This window comes from Euprymna scolopes, chromosome 22, assembly GCF_053919585.1.
Source record: "Euprymna scolopes isolate OS-2025 chromosome 22, ASM5391958v1, whole genome shotgun sequence".
In the NCBI taxonomy this organism is placed as follows: domain Eukaryota; kingdom Metazoa; phylum Mollusca; class Cephalopoda; order Sepiida; family Sepiolidae; genus Euprymna; species Euprymna scolopes.
Genome location: NC_136503.1, coordinates 84,093,292 through 84,105,339, shown reverse-complemented (window position 1 = coordinate 84,105,339; position 12,048 = coordinate 84,093,292). Strand labels below are relative to the sequence as shown.

The 12,048-nt window shown below is 36.5% G+C and overlaps 1 protein-coding gene across 1 annotated transcript in view; it reads right to left on the bottom strand.

Moving 5' to 3' along the window:
- The window catches only part of LOC145243527 (kinesin-like protein KIF6), an 89,300-nt gene that overhangs the window by 62,669 nt on the left and 14,583 nt on the right, over positions 1 to 12,048 (bottom strand). The window contains exons 4-6 of the mRNA XM_080106495.1: positions 10,289 to 10,331; positions 8,005 to 8,109; positions 5,122 to 5,231 (exon numbers count right to left, since the gene is read on the bottom strand). Coding sequence (XP_079962621.1) covers positions 5,122 to 5,231; positions 8,005 to 8,109; positions 10,289 to 10,331 — 258 coding nt within the window. The remainder of the gene's footprint in view (positions 1 to 5,121; positions 5,232 to 8,004; positions 8,110 to 10,288; positions 10,332 to 12,048) is intronic.

Genomic DNA, 12,048 nt, shown 5'->3' with positions numbered 1-12,048 from the left:
AAGCATTGATAAACAGACTCGAAGGTGGTGTAAAATGCGTTCTTTATTATCTAGTAGTAAACGTTGCACTGAGAAACAATGGCGGACGAGATTCATACGTCACGGGCCAAGGGGCATAACTCTAGGCGACTAATAGTCTCTTAGCCTATATTATGACATCCCTTCCCTTCCATATATATGTATATAGTCCAAGGGCGATATTTAGCCTTTATCTGATTAAGGGATAACATAGTCTCTAATATATTATTTAGCTTGTCTCCATTGTTCTAGGGTAATGGTATTGTCTCTTTTTTTTAGGATAGTGTAACCTATAAGTTCAGTTTCTGAGGAGCATTCACTCGTCTCTGAGATCTTCTTAATTCGGGGGTGAGTTTCTCAGTTCGGGTGTGAGGCGTGCCGCTGGAGTGTTGTTCGGTGGTCGGCTGTTCGATTTGTTTAGGGGGGGGACCTTCCTTCTGGGTGGGATCCGGTGGAGAGTCGCTGGGGCGAGGTTGGTCGGATCTATTTGCGGTTGTTGATCTCCTCCCAGCTGGTCTGAGGAACTGCCTGTTCCTTCTATAGGTGTTACCGTTCTCAGATTCAACTATGTAGGATCTGGGTGTCACGCTGGAGCGCTGAATTTTTCCAGGCTCCCATATCTTTGCTTTTTCCTGCTGGACATAGACATTCTGTCCTGCATGTAGGTGGGAGTGGTGTCTGTTATGTTTCCTGTCATAGCAGACCTTAGACTGATCTTTCTGTTTCTGTATGGCTGTCCTAGTCTGCTCATCGCCAAGTTGTTGCTTGGATACTAGGGGTGTCCGTATTTTTCGTCCGTTGAGTAACTCTGCCGGGGACTTAATGTCTGATGACAGTGGCGTGGCTCTGTAAGCCATCATTGCTAGGTAGCTGTCTTGACCAGTTTCCCCTGCCTTTGTCAAAATTTTCTTGCATGTTCCCACCATTCTTTCGGCGAATCCGTTAGACTTGGGGTAATGTGGGGACGATGTCCTGTGTTGGAAGCTGTACGTCCTGGCGAAATCCTTGAAATCTTTACTTGTAAATTGTGGACCATTGTCCGAGTACAAGATTTCCGGCACTCCTTGTTCCTCAAATATCGTCTTAATACTTCTAATAACGAATATTGATGAGGCGGACGGAAGGCGTCGTACGAAGGGGTTTCGGCTGTACTGATCTGCCACAAGCAGATATTCTTTCCCTGCCAATGTGAACAAGTCTGTGCTGACGTACTGCCAGGGGTACGTAGGGGTTTCGTGCTGGAGTATTGATTCGGGCGGGATACTGGCTTGGTATTTCTGGCATGTGTGGCACTCTCGGACTATATCTTCTATGTCCTTATTTAACCCTATCCAGTACACCGCTGAACGCGCTCGTAACCTCGTTCTCTCTACTCCTTGGTGTGAAGCATGCAGCTCTTCCAGTATGCCTCTTTGCAACGAGGCTGGGATAATGATTCTCTGGCTCTTGAGTAGAATTCCATCCTGGACCCCAATCTCATCTCTGAAATTCCAGAATGGCAGGAGAATTCCTGGGCAGTCAGCCCGGTTGGAAGGCCAGCTGGTCAATACCATGCTTACAAGTTGCTTTAGGAGTGGATCCTGGGATGTTTCCACTCTTATATCTTCAACTCTCGTCGGCGCAAAGTTGAGGTATGAGATCATGCTATGGACGTTGAGATCGATCCCTTCAATGTGCCCACTGGGTCTGGGTGCTACTCGTGACAAGCAGTCTGCAATTGGAACTGTTTTTCCTGGGGTATATTTTACAGTAAAATCATATCCCTCGACCTTCAATAACATTCTAGCCAGTCTTGGGGGTGCTTGTGCTAGATTTTTCAATGCTATCGACTCCAATGGCTTGTGATCCGTATGAATTGTCGTTTTGTGGCCCCAAACGTAACTGTGAAATTTCTCCAGGCCAAAGACGATAGCCAACATCTCCCTCTCTATGTTTGAGTAGCGTATTTCTGGTCCGGAAAGTGCTTTGCTCGCGAATGCTACTGGTCTGTCGTTTTGTAGCAGAGCCGCGCCTATACCCATTGAAGACGCATCTACCTGTAGCACTATTGGTTCTTTAGGGTCGAAGTATCGGAGTGTCGTATGATTTCCGATCTCTTTTTTGATTTCTTCGAATGCCTGTTGCTCCTGTGAAGACCATGTGAATCATTCTTCTTCGATGTTAACTCACGTAGGGGTTTTGTCAGTGTCGCGAGTCGTGGAGAGAATTTGTTCAAGTAGTTCACCAGGCCTAGGAAGCTGGTGAGCTGCTTTGCATCCTCGGGGGGTTGCATCTGTGTGATCGCCTCTATTTTCCGGGGATCTGGCTTGACACCGTCTCTTGAGATTATGTGGCCGTAGAAAGGGATTTCGGAGGTTTTCACCACAAATTTCTCTGAATTAAACCTGCAGTTTCTTTCCCTTGCTCTAAACATTAGCTGCCTCAGTGCCTTGTCATGGTCACTGCCGTCTTCCTCGAATCCGTACACTACTATGTCGTCGCATATGGATAGGACATTTTCGAGGTCTCCGAAGTTTTCCTGCATGGCTCTTTGGAACTCATCTTGGGCAGATTTGACTCCCATGGGGTACCTGTTGTACATGTATCTGCCATGTGGGGTAATGAATGTTGTGAGACGTCTCGACTTTTCGTCCAGTTTCAAATGCCAGTAGCCGGACTTGATATCGACTTTTGTGAACCATCTAGCGTTGTCTAGTTCCGCAGTGATGTCTTCGAATGTCGGAGTCGCATAGTGTGGTCTGTGCACTGCTTTATTTAAGTCTCGGGGGTCGAGGCATAGCCTGACCGATCCGTTCCTTTTAGTGGTACAGACGAATGAGTTTACCCAGGGCGTCGGGTCCTTTACAGGGGAAATTATTCCCTGGGCCTCTAAGGAGTCCAACTCCAATTTCAACTTTCCTTTTAGGGATATTGGGACTCGACGTGGTGGGTGGACAACTGGTGGTACTTCGGGGTTTAAATGGATGGTGTGTTCACCTGGCAGACAACCAATGGAGTCGAATACGTCTGGAAATTCCTCAATGATTTTCCTCCTTTCTCCAAGGTTTCCCATCGTACATGGTTCCTGCACGGGGACCGGTTTCATGTCGTGCGGGGGAGTAGGCCGGGATGCTTTGTCCGTCACATGAGTTGTGTCCGTTTTTATAGCCAAGTTAACGGTGACTAGCCCTAATTCTCTTGATGTTTGGAGTCCTATTAGTATAGGGTCTCTTGATTTCACCACGTGAAAGGTCGCTTTAACGAACTTGTCGCGGGATCTGACCCCTAAACGACAGGTCCCTTCTTGGTCTATCGTTGAGCCTCCAAACGCAATTAGCCTTATAGCTGATTTTTCCAGTGGTACTCCTTTCAGTTCCTTGAATACCTGTTTAGGTAACAGGTTGCTCATTGCACCTGTGTCGATTTTCGCGTCAACCTCTATTTGGGCTTTGCTGTTGCCTATCTTCAGTTTTGTGAAAGCTTCTGTGGTCGCTAACGGTAATTCCTTTACTGTGTGAAAGTACAGCTCCTCTGTGGAACTGTCGTCGTTGCTACCCATATGTGCTGCTGCCATGTGGATTTTATTCTTATTATATTTCCTCTGTGGCTGGAATGACTGTCTGCGTGTGTGCCCCTCGTCTCCCATTTTAGAGTGGCAAACTTTAGCAAAGTGTCCCTTTTTATTGCATTTTAGGCAGTATTTGCCTTTAGCTGGGCATTTATATTGATGGTGTTTTGTGCCACAATTACCACATGTGGTAGGTCCACTGGGCTGTCTGGCTCTAACTGCGAGTGTAGAGCTGTCTTCTACTGCTGTTGTACGTAATGCTTCCATTTGTTTACACGTGGCTTCTTCTGTCTCGACGATTCCGAGTGCTTTCTCGATCGTGAGATCGCTTCCTTCTCTTATTAGGGACTTTTGTGCAGACTGTAAATAAATACCGAATATGAATAGGTCCAACACAATGGTCTCTTCCACCGTCCGACCGTATTCACACTGTTTGGCTGTCTGACGCAGCCGACTTAGAAATGCGTGTGCCGATTCATCCGCGTTTTGTTTACATTTTAGTAGGTTGTGTCTAGCTACACGAAAGTTCGATCGCGGATTCGCATATTCCTTAAAAAATTGGATATATTTATCCAATGTCCTTTCTTCTCCCTGTCGAAAGGGAAAAGTGTCACTTATTTCCTGGCCCTCGATACCAGACCATATTAGCAAGAATTTAACTTTGTGTCTGAATCTACGTCTTTCATTGGGCCGTCGAAATATAAATGAACTTGCCTGATAAATCGGTCCATTGATTTGGCCAAATTTGAAGTGTTCCAATCGATTGTTGGAGGTGGTAGTTGCGAATATGTATTCATTGTCGATTGCGAGAAAAATACCGACACCACGTGTGTTTTGTATTAATTTTTTTTTAGATCCCGAAAATGTTCGTTTTTTTTTTTTTTTTTTTTTTTTTAGGGTAATATTGTTACTATTCCTTTGATTCTTTAGAGGATCCCACTTCAGACACCATGTCGTGATAATACATACTTTGGAAGCATTGATAAACAGACTCGAAGGTGGTGTAAAATGCGTTCTTTATTATCTAGTAGTAAACGTTGCACTGAGAAACAATGGCGGACGAGATTCATACGTCACGGGCCAAGGGGCATAACTCTAGGCGACTAATAGTCTCTTAGCCTATATTATGACACTGGTAGTTTTACTTGAAATTCAATATTTTGATTTTTGTTATTATAACAAAGAAGCACCAGATTTTTTACACAAGTAGCTTCCCTTAAAACCATTTAAAATCATTAGCAATTTCTCATCTTTTAAAATATTAACAGCTTTAAAGGTTATTTGCAGCTAATAATTTTATAAATAGAGATAAAAACGTGAAACATTTCTGTAAATAAAATTAGTTACAGTTTTTTTACAATTTGGTTCAATTCATAATTTAATGATCAAACAATACCGCGATAATTCAGTTTAACTGTTAAAATTCCAAATAAAAAATTCCAAATAATACTTTGATTTAAAAAAAAACATAATTATAAAAAATGAAAAACAAAACTAAAAATACAAAGAATCTTGGGCAGTATCGGATAGGTACAGCTAATGTTAAATAAACTCACGGCAAATCCTCAAGTTTTGCTGCATCATGCCTTGGGTCAAGTAAATCATAGCCGTCTTCATTGTAAATCTCTAAGTACGAAATCTTAACTGTGTATGTGTTTTCTCGATCCTGAAAAAAAAAATATAAAAAGAAAAGTCATTAATGTAGAAGAAAATTAGGTACTTATTTAGAATTCAACATATTTTAAAAAACTAAATTGCAAAAATCTCTTTCTGATATACATACCCGTCATAGAACAAAAATGTCATATTCTAAAAATCACATAAATTGATCAAGTAGTTTTTTTTCATATAGAAAATTATTTTTTTTAGCAATTTTAATATGAAATTGTACACATTACATGGCTGATTTTAATCTCAGTAGTTTGAATTGAATTGTCTACCTCTTATTTATTAAACAGAGCGAATCAAAACAATGTCTTACTTCATTATAAAATTTGATTTTCTTAGTTTAAAAGACAACTATTTGATCAATTTGCATGATTTTTGGAATATGACATCTCCATTCCATACATCATAAAGCTTTAAAAAAATTTTCTGTATTTCTGTTTTGAAAATAGTTTTAATTTTAAATAAGCACTGAAAATTATAATATACTTTTTACAAAAGAGTCACCACTTATTAAGTACCAAAAGCCATTCGATGATAAGGGTTAATGAGTGAACGATTGTTATCGGGAAAACAGCATAATAATCGTTAGTGGTGAAAATTTCGATATAATTTGATTAATTAAGATGACGGCTTAACAGGGACTTGTTCACATTGAACTTGAAGATGACCATAAACTGATTTCAAAGTGAACTATTACATTTTTTATTTACTCATACATCACCACATATCAAGGGTAAAAAACATTCTAAGATAAAAACGAGATGGATAAATTGATAGTTATGTGTTTGAATTACAACCAGGCAAAAAAAAAAAAAAAACCTTCAGCAAAATTCATTCCAAAGAAGCAAAACTGAAGCTGGCCTGCCAGGACACTATATATATACAAATGTAGGCAAATTTAGGTATATTTTATTGGTTTAAAAATATAAGTTTTTTTTTTTTTACCAATTGTCATAAAATATTAACCATTATAATTTTCAAAAAGCCTTCAAATTTTCATTTAGTTTCGTCCTATAGAACAAAAGATATGAGCATTTCAATAATCAATTTGTCTACCAGTATATATATATATATATATATATATATATATATATATATATTTGTATTTATCACAACTCATCAGTGCCACTAGACTAGCACCTCTCCCAAGCCAAGGATTGAACCTAGAACCATCATGTTGACAGTCAGCAGTTCTCCCACTCGACCACAGAAGCGATGCCTGCAAATAACCTGTCCGAATGTTTATTTAAACAAACATCCGTCCACCACTTTTACAGTGTTCAAACCGCCTGTTTGTAAACAAACAGCGAGCTTTGCATTTTTAATGAATAAATGACAAAAGACTATATTCCAAAGTTCATGATGTTGACCATCTTATAATTTATTCCTTTAATTCAGTTGAAATTCACAATTCTTGACAGTATCTGTTTCATAGAGCAAAATTAATCACTTACTTATTATATCAATCAGTGAATCTATTATGCCCTTAACTCATCAGAAGAAATAGCAACAATCAATCTGTCAAAAGGAAATAAAGTACGTTTTGATATGATTAAAAAATCCGAAAATTGGAAGAGAAGCTGTAAATACCTTATAATATGTTTCTATTATGGCATTTTGAATTCAACTAGCGTCTTGATGCCTTCTTCAAAAAATTTCTTTGATTTTTGAGAGAAAAACAAATTCAGGCCATTTTTTAGTTGGTCATCACTTTTATTGTAATACTTAAGTGATTCTGCAAGGACCAGAAAATATGGTAGTCGGATAGAGCAATATCAGGTGACTTAGGTGGATGAGGCATAACTTCCCAATTGCAACTCATAACCTTTCCCTGAGTGAATTTTGCTGTATGAGGATTCATGTTATCATGCTGAAGCACTGCACCCTTCCTACTGAGTAATGCTGGCTGTTTTATTTTGATAGAGCAGTTCTTATATTATCAAGCTGCGAACAATATTTTATTGTTGTGATAATGCTATAGTAACTCATAACAAATCAGTCCTCTCATGCACTAACATAAAGAGAGCATAATCTTATGAAAGTGTAGCCCTTGTTTTGGAACAGGCTGAAGATATAGGTTTCGATCTAACCATTGTGTTTTGCATTGTGTATTCTTGTGAAGAACCCAGTTTTCATCTCCAATCACAATTCTTTGCAAAAATCGTTCTCAACGAATCCTAGAAAACAAAAATATGCAAACAGTCAATGTTTGATTTTGTTGAGCGTCAGTCAAATCATGTGGAACCCATTGTCCAAGTTTTTAAATTCTTCCTAACTCGTGAAGGCATGAAATGATTATGATATGAGTTGTATCGAATTAGTGAGTTAATTCTCTGCTGGTTAACGTTAGATTGGCCTTCACAGCCTCTTTAATGGTGTCTTCAATTGATTTTGTCCTTGAATGTTGCCAATCTGACAGGTTAAAGTTCCCCCCAAAAAAATATTTTGCAAACCACCTTTGACATTTTTGGTCATTCAGAACATTCATCCCATAGACAATATTCTTTGTAGTTTCTATAGCTGATTTTTTTTTTTTGAATTCATAAAACATGCAATGTCTCAGATGCTCCTTACTAATCTGCATTTTTGATGGCATAGGCAGTTAAACCTAATATTTCCCCATTAATTACTATACCCGAAAGGCAAAGCAAGATATTAAGACACCAATTCATCAAAAAATCTAGGAGGCTGCAAAGTGATGAAGTAAATAAACAACATGATAATAGGCAACAGTTTTTGATGAAAATTAAAACAAATGATAAATCAAAAACCTTTTCAATCTGCTGAAATATGTACGATAAAGCTCTGGGAACAATTCCACGATCAGCATATCTTTCAGCTCCGCCAGTGATTGTAAATGTTTTCCCACTTCCAGTCTGTAAAATAAATTAAAAAATTTTAAATAAAAGATTTTCAATTCTTATGGAATATTCCCCCTATATTTAAAAACAAAAATAAAGAAAAATGATGCGTGTACTCATGGTGAAATTAAAATATCATATTCCAAAAGTCATAAAAATTGATAAGTAGTTTTATTTTTAAATAACAAAATTAAATATTATGAGTAACAGAACAGCAGTTGTCTAGTCCACCATTTTGAAAACAATCTAAAAAAAAAAAAGTAAACAAAGGGAGCAAACTAAATAATTGTGAGATTCATGTTGTAATGCCCACGAATTCCCATTAATTGCTTAAAATGATTTTCTTTATAAAAATAATAGTTCATCAATTTATGTGATTTTTGGAATATGATATTTTCATTTTGTCACAGATACATACATCATACATATTTTTCTTTATTTTTTTTTTCTATTAATATAGTGGGAATGCTGAATAAGAACTAAATTTTCTTATCTTTCAGAATATTTGAGATGAGGATTGATAATTTGAATTATTTAGACTACTATTCTCATCTTTTTTTTTTTTTTTTACTTATATTCACTTGAAACAAGGAACATTGCTGCCAAGATGTAAATTACGGACCATACCTATAGAGGCATTCTAAGTAGGGAGTTGAGCAGAAAGATGTTTGTTTACATTATATTTAAATTTCTGCACGTTGCGTGAATTTCAACTTCTGAGTTTTTCAAAATCGGATGTATGGATTTGAGCCTGATAAATATAACCATGATCCAAAATTTTACGCTCATCAGATAAATAATTTTTGAGTTATCAACATTTTCATAGTATTTTCAGGAATACTTCATACAAGATGGAGAAATAAGGCCCAGATAAGACTTTGACCAATCTATTCATTGTCAGGCTCAAGTATATAGTCTCATGACTGACTTATGTTCTTGCATCATTATTGATTTTTTAAAATTTTATTTAGTGTTTTAGAATGCTTGTAGCAAGATTAGATATTAAGGTTAAGTAAGAAATTGTAGTTAGAGCTTCATGTACAAAAAATTGGGATATGGATATCTTCCTTAGATATTGTTATGATGTAAAATGATGTTTATTTCAAGAAATAAATGGATTTACCCAGGCACAATAAACATAGTTCCAACTAAGCATTTTTGTAGTTCTTAGTGCCATTTGGTGACATGAATGGGCATATACCAGCCAAGAGTTTGAGAGAAACTTAGTCATCTCAGTGATTTTTTTTATCTGTTAAGCTGAGATATTCATTCTGGATAGTTCTAAGAGATTTACTCTCCCACATCTTGCCTCTCCACTTTAGGGTGGAGTTAGTTTAGTGCTAGCCGTCTAAGGTGTCCTAACCAAAGATTGCCAATGGGGTTGCCTAGGCAATTTTTATGAGACCAAAATGCCTCTTCTTTATGAGCTTGAGAACCCCACCTTCTGACATTGTGTCACATATTCCTGTGTTAACAAGAAAATAAATCCGATTATTGGTGACAGTTATGGCCCCAGAATCATAATACATATTTTTGTAACACACTTTTATTAATACAGTTTTGTTAATACAGTTTTGTTAATACAGTTTTGTTAATCATAAGATTGCCTTGTCATGATTATTACCAGCTCTACAAAGCCACAATAGATATAATAGTAGCAAGAATGTCAATAAAAATAGCTACAAGTGTGAGAGCGAGTCTTTACCCATTTCCTCTTTAAGGATACTAAAAAAGGGGTTGACAGTCTGACAGTGAAGCATTTTCAGTATTACTTCAATGAGACTTATAGATAAATTTCACTAAATAAAATGAAAAACTCAATTTGTTGTCCCAATCAAAATAATTTGGCTCACAGCTAATTAAATGTTTTTCTACTTTCTCTTCTCTTCATTCTGCTCTTCCAAACATCAAGTTCAGAAACTGAATCATCAACACTGAATACAAATTATGTTCCTTCTTTTATTGACCTCATAATTCTGACATTGACAAATCAACTTCATTTGCAAATCATCTACATTTACAAATCAACTTCATTTGCAAATCAACATCATTTGCAAATCAACTAAATCTATGAACTCACTGTCCCGGATGTACATCGGCTTCAATAATATCACCAGAGTAACAAAACTTCTGAACAACTAAATTAATTGATAATATTTAATTAAATTAATTAAATAATAAACTAAAACATTACCTGCCCATATGCAAATATTGTTCCATTGTACCCAGTTAAGACACTGAAATAAAAATGGAGAAATAAATTATTGAACCAGACTAAGATGAGACTTTACAACTAAAAAGCAATGCACGTTCAAGTCTCCACAAAATATATATCATAATGAAATGATTTATTTAGAAAAAAATGTTTTTACTTTATTTTAATTCACCCTAGGCAAGGCACATTAGACATAAGGGGCTATTGGGGATCAACGCACAGATTTATATGGAGCATCCTAAGTGAAGAGTTAAGTAGCAAGATGTTTCTTTACATTACATTGAAATTTCTGCATGTTGGTACAATAAGAGAAGCAGGGACCAGGGAAGGAATTCCAAAGGTTAGCAGTTTGAAAAAAAAATGAAGCTATTAGAGTAGAAAGTCCTCTGGTATCTGAATGGATGGGAGTCAGTTGATTATCGGGTTTGTTGGATGTATTTACATCGAGGAGGCAGCAAAGCAGTATGCTTGTCAGAGCACATTTCATTGAAGTACTTGTAAAAGAAACACAGAGATGCAACATTGCAATGATGGGACAGGGGGTCGAGCTTGGTAGATAGTGTGGAACTTATTAAATTGCATGCTCTTTTTTGGATCCTGTCTGATAGGGAAAAGCTAGTAGTTGATGCACCAGCCCAGATGTGACAACAAAATTCCATACAGTCAGGTGTTGACATTTTCAACATAGTAGAAGAATTCCACTTTCTTTGCAGAAACCTTGGCAGAATCTTCTGTTTTTTTCAATTCATGTTACCTTTCATGTTACCTGTGAGTGTTAGTGTGAGGAGTTTGAATGTTGGACTCTTGGGTAGGGTTGCCATAACAATCAGCGATTTGATTTTTACAATGGAATCACCACTTATCATGGTCTAAAGACCACTCGAGGATAAGGGTTAATTAGTGTAGAAAGGAGCTTTGTCTTAGTAGAATTGAATGTTATCATCCTTTTTTAATCCATTCAACTCATTTTCTAAGGATTCAATCATTGCTTTGGATATGTGTGTATTCATGTTACCCCATGTCGAGAGTAGAGTGTGGAGTCATTAACAAAATACCCATCTCAGATACGATTTCTTCAGGGAGGTTGTTTATAAAAATGAAGAATAACAAAGGGCTAAGAATTGATCTCTGGAGTATACCTATAATAATGACATGTTTGGGTGTAAAGCCATCGAGGACAATCTAGATCTAATTATTTAAATATTCATCTAATAATAACATATGAATTAATTTTCATGAGAAAACCTTCATGCTAGAACTTTTCACAGGCTTTAGCTATATCCTAGTCCTGCCACCCTAGCTTTACCTGCCTTGTCCAGCTAACATACTTCTTGACTTCCGACATAGTGCTACCAGAAGCGGTGACAATCATTTCCTTCACTTTTTTCTCTTACGTCTATATCTTCCCTGAGCATGTAGTCTTCTTTTTTTTATTACGTTTTTCAAATCTTTCTTTATTTACTTAATGAAAGGTTTTGTGGTCTTATTTTAATTAAGAATTATTAAAATTAGTTGGGTTTTTAAAAAATTTTTTTTTTAAGAATTATTGAAAACACTTTTTAAAATCTTCTAAAACTATTTGGAGAATATTATGTATTGAATGGGTTTTTTATGGTGGAAATTTTGTTAGTTTGATTTCAATAATTTCATTTTTATACTTTCATAAACATATATTTCTTATAAAATTTAAAACAAAATAAAATCTTTAATTTTTAAAATTTTGTTATTAAAAGTACAAT